Source organism: Spinacia oleracea, chromosome 6 (assembly GCF_020520425.1).
Source record: "Spinacia oleracea cultivar Varoflay chromosome 6, BTI_SOV_V1, whole genome shotgun sequence".
Classification (NCBI taxonomy): domain Eukaryota; kingdom Viridiplantae; phylum Streptophyta; class Magnoliopsida; order Caryophyllales; family Amaranthaceae; genus Spinacia; species Spinacia oleracea.
The window spans coordinates 107,495,228-107,511,521 of record NC_079492.1 but is presented as its reverse complement, the minus strand read 5'-3'; the positions used below and the strand labels follow the sequence as shown (position 1 = coordinate 107,511,521).

The 16,294-nt window shown below is 32.0% G+C and overlaps 3 protein-coding genes and 1 long non-coding RNA gene across 6 annotated transcripts; 2 read left to right on the top strand and 2 right to left on the bottom strand.

Moving 5' to 3' along the window:
• Positions 1-19: 19 nt before the first annotated feature.
• LOC130463456 (uncharacterized) lies at positions 20-4,408 on the top strand. Its single transcript, XM_056832591.1, has 8 exons — positions 20-913; positions 1,429-2,072; positions 2,461-2,638; positions 2,727-2,849; positions 2,944-3,087; positions 3,549-3,773; positions 3,884-4,213; positions 4,367-4,408. The coding sequence occupies exons 1-8, from the start codon at positions 20-22 to the stop codon at positions 4,406-4,408; spliced, it is 2,580 nt and encodes an 859-aa protein (XP_056688569.1).
• A 790-nt stretch (positions 4,409-5,198) lies between these two features.
• On the bottom strand, positions 5,199-7,155 carry LOC130463585 (protein FAR1-RELATED SEQUENCE 5-like). The gene is made up of 4 exons (XM_056832755.1): positions 7,032-7,155; positions 6,067-6,667; positions 5,721-5,982; positions 5,199-5,633 (listed from the first exon to the last, which is right to left on the bottom strand). Exons 1-4 carry the CDS (start codon positions 7,098-7,100, stop codon positions 5,243-5,245), a joined length of 1,323 nt encoding a protein of 440 aa, XP_056688733.1. The 5' UTR covers positions 7,101-7,155; the 3' UTR covers positions 5,199-5,242.
• On the bottom strand, positions 7,137-9,896 carry LOC130463455 (protein FAR1-RELATED SEQUENCE 5-like). The gene is made up of 4 exons (XM_056832590.1): positions 9,824-9,896; positions 9,647-9,742; positions 7,764-8,068; positions 7,137-7,658 (listed from the first exon to the last, which is right to left on the bottom strand). Exons 1-4 carry the CDS (start codon positions 9,894-9,896, stop codon positions 7,137-7,139), a joined length of 996 nt encoding a protein of 331 aa, XP_056688568.1.
• Positions 9,897-11,407: 1,511 nt separating this feature from the next.
• On the top strand, positions 11,408-15,523 carry LOC110781922 (uncharacterized). 3 transcript variants are annotated; one of them, XR_002531856.2, is made up of 5 exons: positions 11,408-11,735; positions 11,997-12,078; positions 13,770-13,861; positions 13,997-14,164; positions 15,237-15,523. It is a non-coding gene; the product is annotated as an uncharacterized lncRNA (long non-coding RNA). The 3 variants fall into 3 exon arrangements; XR_002531855.2 differs by having other exon boundaries at positions 11,409-11,735; positions 12,017-12,078; XR_008924056.1 differs by having other exon boundaries at positions 11,410-12,078.
• Positions 15,524-16,294: the final 771 nt, after the last annotated feature.

The following is a 16,294-nucleotide window of genomic DNA, read 5'->3' as shown; positions in this document are numbered from 1 at the left end:
AAGTCGAAAAAACACTCAGATGATGTACTGGTGCATCAAGTGCTTTGATGGTGTGAGTTCTCTATTTACAATCAGTGATTCCAAGCAATTTGAAATCACTGATTATGATGTGTACGATTTGTTTATGCTCCCCCTTTCTGAGCTGGAGGTTGAAGGGGTTAAACGTGGGCGCAATTCCACTAATCCTGATTTTGATTTGAAGATCAAGTGGAGAAAAGAGTTCGGTTTTGAAGAGGTCAATGCTCAAATTCCTATAAGGTTGCTTGAGGACAAGATTAAATTGTTGACAGATGGTGGTGATTTGTTTAAACAATTATTTGTTTTTGTTGCTTTCTCTACATTTTTTACTCCAACAGCCAATAGGACTGTAGATTTGAGATTGGCTAAGGCTTTGGAAGATCCTAAAATGATTTCCAAATACAATTGGTGTAAATACGTTCTTGACGTATTATGTGAGGAAACAGTGAAATTTAAAAATAGTTTATTGAAAGGCAAAGATCAAAAGACATTTGGAGGCTGTGTTGTGTTTTTGCAACTTGTGTATTTTCAGAGGATTAAGTTTAGGAATTCCAGTGGTATTCCTGATCAATTACCTCTTATTCAGCATTGGATATCGAAGATGGTAACCGATCGGATTCATGCTGAAAATGCCAATATGAGTGCATTATATGGTTCTGGTATATTGGAGAAGGGGAAGTATCCAATTTCCAAAAAGTTTGTTTTTGTTGATGGTCAAATAGATTTGACCCAAATCAAATCTATTTCGAAAGAAAATGAAGCAGGCAGCAGTGGGGGAAGAGCTGAACAGCCCTATGTTGGGCGTCGAATTCCAAGTCGGCGTCCTAGGATTCTTCAGTTTGAAATCCCTAATTCTCATCCTACAGATGAAGAAATTTTCTCTAAAGCCACTGATGTAAGTTTATTTTATTATTGATATATTTGTCAATATATAGTATAGTTATTTTTTATATGCTATAGTTATCTTTTATACACTATTGTTATCATTATCTTTGGTTTAGTAAATGTAGGTATATATAATTATCTTTTATATTCTATAGTTATCTTTTCTGTACTATAGTTATCTTTCACATACTATGTTACCATTACTTTGTTTTAACAAATAGTAACTATATGTTTTAAACAGTTACTATATGGTATAAATAGTTACTATATGTTTTATGTACTATAGTTATCTTGTGTATACTATAGATATCTTTTATATACTATAGTTACCTTTTATTTACTATATTTATCTTTTATTTTCTATAGTTATCTTTTATATTCTATAGTTACTTTTCATATACTATAGTTAACTTTTATACAGTTATCTTTATATACTATAGATACCTTTTCTTATAATATTTTTTGTATTTTTAGTTAAATTTTCATATTATGTTCCATATTTAAATTTATGTATTTTGTTATTAGGATTTTCATGGTCAGTGGTTGTTGATGAAGAGAGATCTGGATGTAGTTTCAGCCATCCATGCTGAAGAGCTGTTCAAATTAAAGGCTTCAATGCCTTCGCAGAACCATGGCGATGATATTTTGGAAAATTCCACTTATCAAAAGATGGTTGATGAGTTGGTGGAGATTCATCAGTTGGTGAAGAATCTACCAAATGGTTGGGATGACATTTTTGGTTCAAGTAACAATCCAGTTGTTACTGCTGCCCCTCAACCTTCTGCCGTTGTTCCAACTGAGCCTGCAGTTGTTACAGCTGCTGTTGTTGATGCAACAACATCTACCGAAGCAATTATTCGAGAAGTTGATCCTGACACTCAAATAAATGCAGTTCTTGATTCTTTGAAAAGCAAAGATAAAGAAATTACGGAGGATGATGATGAAGAAATAGAAGAATATGAGCGCGTGTGGGCTGGATTTCAAAAATGCATCATTAACAACCATGTTGTATCAAGAGTGAATGTCAGTGTCTATGGCATAGAGGAAAATGTGATGTTTATGTCTCCGTTTATGATAGCATTTGAAGATTTAATGAGGCATCTTCCAGCATTTGTTCAAGAAGCTGTGGACTTTGCTGCTCTGACTGATGGAGAGGGTATTTTGACTGAGTAAGTAGAAGTTTTCTCATTTAATAATTTATAGTTACCTTTCAAATAATATAGTTACCATTCATATATTATAGTTACCTTTCATATATTATAGTTACCTTTCATATAATGTAGTTACCTTTCATATAATATAGTTACTTTTTATTATTTATAGTAACCCTTCATATAATATAGTTACCTTTCATATAATATAGTTACCTTTCTTAAAAGTGAAGTTGTTGCCCTAACTTTATAGTAACCTTTCATATAATATAGTTACTATTTGTATACTATAGTATCCTTTTGTTTACTATATTTACCTTTTATATTCTATTGTTACCTTTTATTTATTATAGTAACCTTTATAATTCTTCTGACATATTTATTGTTTCTTTTTTATGTTTTTCAGTGATAAAGTTATAGAATACAATCATTTTATTGCGGTAGGAAGAGATGACATGTGGACCCTTCCTTCCACATTTGATATTCTTTTGATTCATATTGAAGCTTGGGCTTTTTTATTGAATGAAAATGAAAGGAATCCTGCTGGTTCTCCTCAGAAGCTGTTTTTAGGTGGCACATATTGTGTAAGTTATATTTTTAATAATATAAAATGTTAATTATTTTAAATTTTTTTGGCCTTTGTTTAATTTTTCTTTTAATATTGATTTGCAGAAATATGTTGCTGATTTGATTGAGAAACCAGGCAATGAAAAAATCTTGTCTGAATTGTGTGTTTGTCTTAATTATGGTGTGAAAGATGTAAATGGAGTTCAATCGTTGAAAGATTGTAATATGGTATGATTTATATTTTCTTTATATAACCATATTATCTTCTTTTTTTTGTCTCCTTTCTTGTAGTTGTAATCTGTTGTTTTTCTTTTTTATATAGATTTTTGCTCCTGTTCTGATTGAAGACCCGAAGCATTATTACCTGTTTGTCATTAGTATGAAAGACAAAAGTGTCTATTTCTTTGATAATATGCTTCTGGAACCAAAAGAGATGGAACAAAGGAAGAAAGCTTATTCTGTCTTGGTAAGTTTTTTTTATAGTTACCTTTTTTGTTGTTGTAGTTACTCTATAAATGTTATAGTTACCTTTATATTAGTCTTTCTTTTTTAGAGGAACTATATTTTTGACAAGGTTACTATTTGTTTAAAACAGTAACTATGTTTTTAAAATAGTTACTATCGTTATAAAATAGTTACTATATGATTCCAAAGGTTACTATATGTTGGTAATGGTTACTATATGATTTTAATGGTTCCTATATGATTCTAATAGTTACTATATGATTTTAATAGTTACTATATGATTTTAATGGTTACTATATGATTTTAATAGTTACTATATGATTTTTAACCAACTGGTAATAGTTACTATATGATTTTAATAGTTACTATATGATTTTAATTCTTACTATATGTTGGTAATAGTTACTATATGATTTCAAAGGTTACTATATGTTGATAATACCTACTATATGTTTTGTACAGTGTTCTTCATTGGAAAAACTACTGAAAAATATGGATAACATTCATCATGAAGATATTAAAAGCTTCAAATTTATCCCGGTCGGTGGTAATTGGAAGCGAGGTGCTTATGACAAAGACTGTTGTGTCTATTTGATGATGTTAATGATGGTTTTTCATGGTGTTGAAACGGTACAAGATGGTGTTGGGATTTTTGACTTTGATCCCTTGGCAGATGTAAGTTTTTGTGTTAAAAATAATTAATGTTATTCATATTTTTCTTTTCATTCTTTATAGTTATTGTTTTGTTATCATAGTTACTGTTTTTATTCTAATAGTTACTGTTCAAATATTTGCAGGAAGATTTCAGGAAGTTTCTCAGAGCTTGTATTTGTGGCACCATTGTGTTGTCAGATTTGAATTGTTACAGAGATGAATATCTGAAACGAATGGTTGCATTCAGGAAATACAGGAAACAAGATGTTTTGGATGCCCTAATTAAACAAAGGGAAGAGTTGACGCAGAAATACATGAATGATGCTTCTAAAATTGAAATTGTTGCAAGAAATAGTTCAGCAAGGAAATCCAAACATGTTGAAACAGAAGATGAAGCTGAGACAGATGTCAATGTTGAAGGGAAAGGACGTGGCAAAGGCGGGAGACGCACCCGAGGAGGCAGACGCGGGAAGGCACGTGGACGAGGTGCTTCACGTGGTTAATAATTATTGCTGAAAAAACAATTTAATTTTTTGTGTTTGTATGTAGTCGAATTACTACTTAGAATGTACAATTCTAAGTTTGATATAGTTACTGTTCAAATAATTTTTTGTGTTTGTATGTAGTCGAATTCTAAGTTTGATATAGTTACTCTCAATGATTTTTAATTGTTTGATATATGAGAGTAATTATAACTTTTGCAGTATTTGTGTGATATTGTTCAATTTACTTATTTTAAATATAGTTTCTATTTGAATGAAATAGTTACCTTTCTTCAAATATAGTTACTCTTATAAATTTGTAAGTCATATGATGGCATAACGAAAGTTACTATATTATCAAAATAGTAACTATATTTTATATAGAGTTACTATATGTAAAGAAGGGTGACCACTAAATGTGAAGAGTTGGTATATATAAAAAGTGAATAATTTTGTGTATAAATTCAAATAGTTACTATCTTACAGATATAGTTATCTTTAATAAGATACAATTACTCTCTTTTTTATGGTATTTTATTTTTGAGTAGCATATAGTTACTATAAGTCATTTTGATTGCATAAAAAACGTTACTATATTTTTTTAGAATAGTAACTATATTGTTCTAAGAGTTACTATATTTTTTAAATAGTAACTATATTTTATAAAAAGTTACTATATTGTAAAAAAAGTAAGTATATTTTATAAAGAGTTACTATATTATCAGAATAGTAACTATATTTTATTAAGAGTTAATATATTGTCAAAATAGTAACTATATTTGATAAAGAGTTACTATATTTTCAGAATAGTAACTATATTGTATTAAGAGATACTATATTGTCAAAATAGTAACTATTTTATAACGAGTTACTATAAATAAAAATTGTGTGTTTATAAAGAGTTACTATACTGAATGTATAGTAACTATGTATTGTAAAGGAGAACTATAGTATAAACACTCAATAAATTTGTTTAAAAATGTTGAAGTAACTGTATATGATAATAAAACAAGAACATCACTAAAATAGTTGTTCTTTAGGTATAAATAATTGAATATTGGGTGTCTTGGATCCAAATTCTTTGTGTTTCTTTTTTCCTTTCTTTGATGGCTGCTTGTAATTGTCATATTGACCCTTTATTCTCTTCTTACTCTTTCCTTTAGTATTAGCACGATCAGGATCAAGCACAATTGTTATTTCAGAATTAGTTGATTCCCCGTCTTGTGTTTCTCGTTGTGCTTCAGCTTTTGCCTTTTCTTGTTCTGCTATCTTTGCAGCTTCTTCTTTTGCCTTCCTTTCTTCTTCCTTTTTTATGATTTCATCAACTGCTTTATTATCCATTTTAAACTTCTCCTCGATAAATTTTCTGGCCTTTGCTATCTTATGCCCTTTCAAAATTAAGTTATAGTATCTGTGGTATAGAGTTTAAGTGTTAAGTAAAATATCAACTCTAATTGTAAATATATGAAAATGAACTAATGTATATTGAAAAAATTACCTTCTGATCATATGTAATCTCCAACCAGTAAAATTGTTGATTTCACCTTTCTCCCTTTTTATTGTATCAACCCTTTCCCATATCTGTTTCTTTGCATATCTAGTCCATCTTGTTGTTATGTAACGATCTGGAATTGTATTGATTGAATGTATATGCAATATTCTTAAACAATGGAAGCACAACCATCCAGATTCTTCAAAGTTTTTGCATGTGCAAGTGACGGTTGAATCTTCCATTTTGTATTGAACTTCTTGCCTTGATCCTGTTAGATTATTTACATATAATGTAATATTATTCAAAAGAACATCTACTCTAAATAATAAATAAAGATTTATAGTTTTTTTACCTGTTATTCCTTCTATCCACACTTCAAAAAACACTGTTCTTCCTACACTTCCCTTGAACATTGTACTACTTGCCACAGAAAGCTTGAACTCTTCTTCAAAATCACGAAAAAGTGTTATCGTGTATACATTTGCTGCCTGTTTTAATATAGCACTCATACTTAGCTCTGAAGTTGGTATTCCCCTTGTACAGTCAAAGTCGTCTTTTTCTTCGGTTTTTCTCCATCGATTTATTGTAGCTTGAAAAATACTATAGAACTCTGTTAATGTTGTACTTTTATTTGCTTTAAAACCAACAGCATGGTTTGTACTTTCACTTCTTTGTGAAGAAAGTATACCGGCAGAAAAAAAATCTTTACTTAAAGCTGTACACCATTTTTCTTTAAGACCATACAATCTGTTGAACCAGTCATCTTTTTCCAGCTTAAAAGTGTTGATCATAGATTTCCAAGTTTCTTCAAAATCATTTGGTGTTATACACCCACTTAAACACTTGTAGAATGCGTTTTTGAAGTTTTTATCAGACTTCAATAAACCAAACCTACTGTTTGCATTTTTACTCAAGTGCCACAAGCATAACCTGTGTCTTGAAGAAGGAAAAACCTGAAAAACAATAATGAATATATATAGTTCCACAAAATAGTAACTATATTTTATAAAGAGTTACTATACTTTATAAAGAACTACTATATTGTCAAAATATTAACTATATTTTAATAAGAGTTTCTATATTTTCAAAATAGTAACTATACTTTATAAAGTGTTACTATATTGTCAAAATAGTAACTATACTTTATAAAGTGTTACTATAATTTTAGAATAGTAACTATATTGAATTAAGAGTTACTATATTGTCAAAATAGTAACTATATTTTATAAAGAGATACTATATTGTTAAAATAGTAACTATATTTTATAAAGAGTTACTATATTGTCAAAATAGTAACTATAATATATGAAGAGGTACCTGTTCTATTCCAGCAGCAATAGCTGCATCTTGATCAGTGAAAATTGATATAGGGTGCTTTCCTCCCATAGCCTTCAGAAAAGTTTCAAACACCCAAACGAAAGATTATGTGGTTTCATCCCCAATGAAAGCACAAGCAAACATTGTGTTTTTCCAATGGTTATTGATACCAACAAATGGAGCACATATGAGATTGTACTTATTGGTTCTGAATGTAGTATCAAAAACTAGAACATCTCCATATATTTTGTAATCTTCTCTCATCATAGAATCCCTCCAAAATAGGCACTCAACTTTTCCTTCAGCATTGAGTCTTACTCTGAAAAAGAACTCGGGATCTATTGATTGTATGTCATACAGTTTGTTCACTAGTGTTTGTGAATCCTTGCCATCAATTTGCTTCATTTTTAACTTGTAGCAGTAGTTTAGATGATCAATCATCGTATGACCTACACAGTCGTCTCCGCCAGTTTCTGTTGACATATACCTATAAGACTCCATTGGTCTTAGACCACATTCTGACATTGCCTCAATAGCTTCTTTTTTAGGTTCTGTCATTTGTCGTTCCGATCGGTGGAGATAATTACTTATTTCTCTTGTCAATGGGTGATTATGTACCACTACATGCTTTTCTATTTCAAAATCTCCATTTTCATTCTTCTTTGCAAATATTTGAGCTTCACATTTTGTTCTTGTTATCATAACCCTCTTTCTCCTTTCTTTCTTTTTTGCATCTGATTGATCATCTTCATTTTTGAGTTCTTTGTTTTTAGGAGGGTCTCTTATTCCAGCAGCAGAGCAATAGAAGTATTTTCCATTAACAATTGTGGTTCCTTCTTTATATCTATTCTTCCCTTTTCGTACACTAAAACCAATAATAGCAGCATGTTTGCAATATAGATCATAAATCTCATCGGTTGTTTTCCTTGCTTCTCCAATTAAACTGCCATCTAATTCTTTATCAATGTTTTCTTCCTGCTCATTATTTGGATTTTCAAAGATGTTGTGGTTTGTATCAATTGAATGTATTATTGAACCTGTACAAATACAAATATAGTTATCATTAAATGTGATAGTTACTCTTAATATTTATATAGTTACTCGTTATATTTTATAGTTACTATATAATTAACATAGTTACTTAGGATCTATTGATTGTTATAGTTACTCTACAGTTAATATAGTTATTCTTTATATGTTATAGTTACTATAAGTTAAATGTAGTTTATTGCTTATATAGATTATTTCGTTATGTGAAGTTACTCTATAATTAATATAGTTACCTTTCATAAATTATAGTTACTTTATTATAAATATAGTTATCATTATATGGGATAGTTACTCTTCATTTTATACAGTTACTGTTTATATATTATAGTTACTCATAGTTAATATAACTCCTTTTTATATGTTATAGTTACTCTACAGTATATAGTTCTTCTTTATATGTGATAGTTACTCTTCATTTTATATAGTTACTTTTTATATGTTATAGTTACTCTATATTTAACATTGTTACTTAAGATCTATTGATTGTTATAGTTACTCTACAGTTCATATAGTTACTCTTTACATGTAATAGTTACTCTATATTTAACATACTTACTTAGGATCTATTGATTGTTATAGTTACTCTACAGTTAATACAGTTATTCTTTATATGTTATAGTTACTATAAATTAAATGTAGTTATTTCTTATTTATATTATTTCATTATGTGAAGTTACTCTATAATTAATATAGTTACCTTTCATAAATTATAGTTACTTTATTATAAATATAGTTATCATTATATGGGATAGTTACTCTTCATTTTATACAGTTAATGTTTATATATTATAGTTACTATAACTCCTTTTTATAAGTTATAGTTACTCTACAGTATATAGTTCTTCTTTATATGTGATAGTTACTCTGCATTTTATATAGTTACTTTTTATATGTTATAGTTACTCTATATTTAACATTGTTACTTAAGATCTATTGATTGTTATAGTTACTCTACAGTTCATATAGTTACTCTTTATATGTAATAGTTACTCTATATTTAACATACTTACTTAGGATCTATTGATTGTTATAGTTACTCTACAGTTAATACAGTTATTCTTTATATGTTATAGTTACTATAAATTAAATGTAGTTATTTCTTATTTATATTATTTCATTATGTGAAATTACTCTATAATTAATATAGTTACCATTCATAAATTATAGTTACTTTATTTTAAATATAGTTATCATTATATGTGATAGTTACTCTTTATTTTATATAGTTACTGTTTATATATTATAGTTACTCACACTTAATATAACTCTTGTTTATATGTGATAGTTACTCTACAGTATATAGTTCTTCTTTATATGTGATAGTTACTCTTCATTTTATATAGTTAGTCTCCATAGTTTATAGTTACTCTACAGTTACTATAAGTCCTGTCTATATGAGATAGTTACTCTACATTAAACATAGTTTCTCTTTGTATGTTATAGTTACTCTGCATTAAATATAATTCCTCTTTCTATGTTAGTTACACTACTGCAATTATAATATGTTAACTATATCAATATAACAGTTACTATATATATATATATTAAAAGATACTATATCATACCTTCTTCAATACATTGATTTGCAACCATAACTTGCTGAGATGTGCCTTCATCTTCATCTTCAACATCATATACTTCTCTATGATTCTCAAAGTTTTCTAAAATAATAATAATTACTCAATGAGTATGAAAGTTACTATAATTTTCTTCGTAGTTAGTTATTAGGATTCGAATATTACCGTCATAATTATACAATTTTTCTTCTATTGCGCGATTTAAATCGATATTCAAATCGATTAAATCGTCCTCCATTGTTGAAGCTCGAAGAGAGAGAAGCTGTTGGAGGAGAGAGAAGCTGTTGTAAGAGAGAGAAGCTGCTGCTGGAGGAGAGAGATTTCAATTTTAGGGTTTCGCGCATTCTGTTATTTTGGAACACGTGATTTCAAACGGTTCAGCGCTGCAAATTACCTAATTACCCTGGTCCATGGTAACCTTAATGGTGGACCGGGTCCATGCAAGCGGAATTGTAACAATTGTGCCGATGACATAGTTGCCGTGCAGAACCAGTGCGCCAGCAATACGGCCGCGGCGGACAAGATCTCGTGGCTACCGTGTGCCGGTGCAATGGTTGTACGCGACAGCCGTGCCGCCAACGCAGTTGTTGTGCACGGTGGTTTTTTTTATTTTAAAAATCATCAACTTCGATCTTCCTCCTCCTCCTTTTCAATTGATCCTTGGAGGCTTGGAGCGTTCATCTGACAAATGACAATTATGGGTGTTTCACTATCGTTTTCTTCTGTCCGAATTCCAATCACTATTGCCATTTTTCCCTAGCACTCTTTTTTGACTTCTTTAACAATTCCATTGCAACTTTATTGTACTTCTGCTACTATTGAGCTTCGCCGATAACTCCCTTATTCAGAATTGAAAGCCATATATACAGAGTACTGTTTAATGTTTGAAAAGGGTTAATTTCGTTTCTTTTAAATTCTGATTTCGAGTTAATGAAAATTAATTCCTTTGGGTTGTTAACTTCAGATGCAAGTATTATAGAAGGAGGTGTGAAATCAGATAACCTTGCTGTAACGAGATAAGGAGTATTTGATTGCAGGCGGCATTGCCATTTGCCACAATGAAGCAAAAGTGATACTGACATCTTTTGTTGTCTATTTTTTTAAATTATTATTGTTATATTATGAATCAAATGCTATTAAAGTCAAACATTTTACAAATAATTAGTGGAAAGTGGAGATACAATATGCGCCCCCACTCATCTGGCTATAGCAAAGCCTATTTTGGTGAAAATGTGAGCAGCAACACGAGCCCCAATCTCCTTAGTCCTAGAGAACTTCTGAACCCGCTTCAGCAACGCAACAACATCCTTATCCAGCTTCCCCAAAGAAGAGAAAGAGAACGGAAGAAAGCCATAACCAAATGCCCGGGAACGTGCTTTGTACTTGACCCGCTTCTGAATAGCTGCATCAGTCACAGCCCGACCCAGGACAAAGCCAGACAACCAAGATTGTGTCAAAGGAGATGATCCCCTCAAGTCAATACACATATCATAGCCCCGATCCCAAGAGTAGAGCAACACGTCTGCAGGTCGGAGACACTACTACAAAACACGGTAAATCTCGACGAAGTTGCCTCGACGCTGTCGAAGACCGCTGGGAGGAAATTTAGAATCCGTGTTTCCTCGACGCTGGTCTGCGTCTTACGCATTTGTCGACAAAATATAGCGTCGAGATTTCGTCTGTGCTAGTCACGTGGGTTACTAACCGCCAGTTCAAAGAAATAACCCCCGTAAAAATATAAACTCCAATACTAATCAACCCTAGCTAGCCGCTCGCCCATTCATCTTCTCTCTCCTCCCTCTCCTCATAGAAATTGCAAATTGCAAAGAATCAATAAATTCTCGTCTCAAATCCATCAATGGGCGAATCCAAATTGGTTTCTCTCTCCTAATACTATGCTGCTTCATCTTCCCCGCTTGCTAATTCGCCGCCATTGAAAAAGAAGCACAAAAGAGGAGCTCATGGAAGAACTGCTACTCAAACCGTCGCTCCGTCGTCAATAATACTGCAGAAATCTACTATTTTTTAAATCTAAATCCAAAATGAGATTTCTTTGTGTTGACCTTATTCACTCCAGGTAATTGTATTTATTTATTTTACTTCAATGTTAGATTTTTTTTTCCTTCAATTTTTCTACGGATCGGGACCCTTTAAGATGAATTTGAGTCCCTTTGTTTTGTTCCTGGTGAATTATAGATCTGGTGTTGTGTTTATGAGTTTCTTCTTTTTTTGTTCTGTTTCAAAAAAATTGGTTTTCTCTCTTCAACTTGTCGAGTATTTCGGGAATTAGGGTTATTGATTTTGTTTCTATTATTTTGGTTTGATTCATGATGATGAGGGACCCTGAACGATCCGCAGATTCTATTATGAAGTCACACCTGATATCACAGATGCTCCAAAAGACCAAGTACAGGATCAAGGTTTGTTGGGTTTTTAATATTTAATTTTTTTGCCATTTTTTCAGCTAATAGCTATTGATAATGCTCATTTTTTTCTTATGAATTTTACTTTGCACTTAAATTAATTAAATGATCCTGGAATTGCAATTGTTGCATAAAATGGTGGGTGTTTGGGGGCAATGTGAATCTTCTTATGTCTTGCTCTATTGATGTGTAAGCGTATGAGTCGGTTTTTGGTTTTTAATACATTATGTTGGATCGTAATGATTGAACTAAAGGGTTCTGATGTTTCTGGACTATAGAATCGGGCAACTTTGATAGTCGGGAGATTCATTCAATTGAAGTCACAGACAATGAAAACATTGTAGTTTATTGTTTTTACTGTTGCCAAGCAGGGTCAGGGGTTAGTAACTCTAGGTTGTTGAATTTTCTCCGTTGTATTCATACATTTCATTGTGAGAAGAGAAACAAACAAAATCAATGTGTAGGAGCACAAAAATTTTAGTCTGCACAGTCTTTATTTATCACTAGTAAACTTTAACTTCGAAATTCAACTACTTTATGATATTGAGCTGCAAATTCATCTATAATGTAATGGCTAGGTTAGTAAATTGGCACTGATTTCATATTGAATGAGGATGACATTGCAGAAATGTGTCTGTTGGTGCCCTGTTTGTGTTTATTTTAGTAGCTAATTTTAGGCCTTATTATCATCAACTATCTAGCACTACTACAAAATGCGTCATTTGAGTTTTTTAATTGATTGTTTTTTACAGTCCAACCCCTTCTTTATTTTCGCAGTATTTGCCGCTTGAACAATTTTATAGTTTCGTTTCACTTTTTGTTATTAGATGCTAAGGGATTTCTTAATTGATAATTTTAGAATAAAAATTCAATTGTTACAAGTCTTTTTCCCCCCTCTTGTATCTGACTGTGGATGCAGCCATGATGCATTTAATATCTTCCGTTGTATCATGTTTGATTGATGATTATATTGAGTAATTGTAAACTGCTATTCTAAGTTGTTGTCACATGTGGTTTGCTGGCCATTTTAGGCACAATGAAAGCTTCAGTAATATTTTCAGTTCTAAATATCAAGCATCAGTTACATCATGAATGACAGAGTATACTGAATAAATTTTATCTATTAGTGCCTGGAAGGATAGAAAACATGCTTGTCTATTCTAAGTCTATGTCTCTATTCCTACCAGTTACATTTCCTGTTTCCTGTTAATTTCCATGTTCCCAATTTTACGAGTTTGGTACTAGAATTATTTTCATTACACTATCTAAGTTGATGATGACTGTTTGAGCATCTGCTGGATTTAGATTAATTTCATATTTCTTGATCAACACTACTACAATATCCGTAGTTTCTCGACGCTGTACAAATTTGCTGAGGCTGGATTTAATCTAAAAAAATCTTATAGAATCTCATTTACACGAGTGTCCAGTTTAGATTTCAGACTATTACATACGGAATACTAGATTCAGGGCAGTTGAGTATTGAATTACTATTTTATTGTCATTTGCATGATTAGGCGTATAGCGTAAATGTTGCACTGGCTGAATATGTCTTATGTATAGCGTAAAAGTTTGACAAGGCGTAACACTACTTGTGTTTTTCAAGAAATAAATGATTCTTGTTCTTGCCAAGATGTATTTCTTGCATTACTCTTCAAGCTGAAGGCCAACTCTTGTTTTTTTTACAGGAACTGATGTTGTAGGGGAGGTAGTCGAGGTTGGATCTTCGGCAACAAAGTTCAAAGCTGGTGACAAGGTTCTGACCCTGTTAAGCCATGATGTAAGCTGCTTGTTTCTCAATTCCATAATTCTTCAATCAGAATAGTTTTTTTTAGAAGCTTACAGTGGGGTAAAAACCAACGTGACTGGTGTTTCATTGACTGACTGACCGGTGGTGCACTGGCTGAATATGCAGTGGAAAAAGAGACATGACAGTTGCTAGACCATCAGAAGTATGAGTAGCGGAAGCTGCAGGCTTACCTCTTTAATCTTTTGATATGAAACTTGGTTGAACATGACTAGCTCTGGAACTGGAATACTGGATAGTGCAAATCAAGGGAGACTCCATGCTTTTCTATTCAAGGTATTCTTTTATTATAGTAGCTTTTGGAAATTGTCTCACCCTTTTGATTTGGTTATTTGTGGTGCTGGAAGATTGGGGTTGGTGTTCTTCTGGTGATGTATTAGCAGCTAGCCTGGGAGTTTTTGATGAAACGTTCTACATGCTAAAGAACAAATTAAAGATGGCTAGTTAACTACTAATGTGCACAATTTGACATTAAACTTCGGTCCACCTTAATTGTTAATTCCCTAATATCTCCTCAGTTTACCTCTTTTAGAATGGATCAATTTGTTGTATAATATTCTTCCTCCTGAGAAAGTTAGACCATACTGGTTCTACTAAATGAGATTCTACATCCAATATACTATCAGAATGTAAGCTTCAACTGCCTTTTCCTCTCACATTCATCTAAGCCCGTAAAATCAGTCGAGCCAATCAATTCAATACCATGAACACACTGCTGATTAGACAAGCCCCTGTAATTTGTACATAATTAGCAGATATTCAGATTAGGGACAGAAACACCCTAATCTGAATATCTGCTAATCTGCAGTGGGTGGCTCTGTTGTATTTTGGAGTCTGGTAGTTAAAGCGTTGACCTGTTAATGTTACCAATGGTTGCATTTCTTATGTCAATAAGTAGTAAAGGCATAGGGAGCTTCCAACTTACTTCTTAACTGGGTAATAGAGTATCAGATGGTAATGCATGGCCCCTTGTGAAACATCTGAGGGACTACATTTTCGTTTCCACTATAAGTTGCTGGTCCGACTTGGATCAACTATAATTTTCTTGATGTGATATTTTATATACTTGTTACTGAATTTATAGCTGCCAAAATTGTATTACTGATGTTCAGACTTCTAGGAATTCTATCCAGGAGCCTAAATAGTGTACTAAACTACTACGTAGTAAATATGCCGAAATCAGAACATATACTTACAATTAATTAGAAAATTATTTATTTTCGTGAACCAATTCAATAATTTTGATTGGGAATTTTTGCGTGCTATTGTTTACCGTGGACTTCTCTTAATTTATTTTACACCGTGGTAGAAACTGTTACTTACCGTTTGTATATTTTTTTTTCTTAAGGTCCAGGATGCATTTGGAGATAATGGTGGTGGAAGAAAAGAATCAAGTGGTGATGCATAGCTCCTTCAACTATGAAGCTGATATTCTTGAACTTGTATTGAGTGGCCTTTGTTTTAATTTGAAGATGACATTTTAGAATAATAAGTTGGAATTATAATAGTAGATATGGTGTTTTGGGTATTAAATTTGTGTTTTGGAGATACTAGCTAGCTAATTTAATAGTTTGGATAATGTGTAAACTAAATTTGATGATATGATTTGGAGCGAGCTAAGTACGTATTATTACATTTTAAAGGTGTTCATGCTATATATAGTTAATTACATCTGTTTGGTTTGAATTAGTTTCAGGTTGATTTTGCTTCGGGCAACAATGAACGATAAAAAAATAAAATAAAACTATATTCTCGACGCTATATAGTGTCAAAACATGATTCGCGCAAAAAATTGTTGGTAAGCCCGCAAAAAAAATTACTACGTAGATGACCGTCGAGAAATAATTAGCTACACCAAACACCGTCGAGATTCTCGACGCAGATTGGCGCCAAAAATATTCTGTAGACGACAAACACCGTCGAGAATATCGACGTTGCCAAGCGTCGAGAATTTCTCTACGGCCAAATTCTCGACGCTTGCTTTGGGCGTCGAGAAAAATTTTCTCGACGCCTTTAGGCGTCGAAAAATAGCCAAAAAAGCGTCGAAAAATGACGCGTTTTGTAGCAGTGAGAGCTCTATCATTCCCTCCAGATATACCAATATCAACCTATTTCCGCGTCGAAATCCCAGACCAATAACAAACATCAACAAGAGTATCCCGAACCACATTATGCCAATGTTTAATACCCACAATGTCTGCACATGACACCACATGATCACCGACGATATCTCCCGCAAAGACCCTGGAGCAAGCAGAACATGACGCCGTAACAGAGAACAAAGGAACCCCCAATTATTTTATTTTAGCCCGTGCGATGCAGGAATTCTATCAAATTGTTAAGCTAATATAAAATTCCTATATATTTCAACTGTTATATCTTATCATATCCTATATAATAATATAA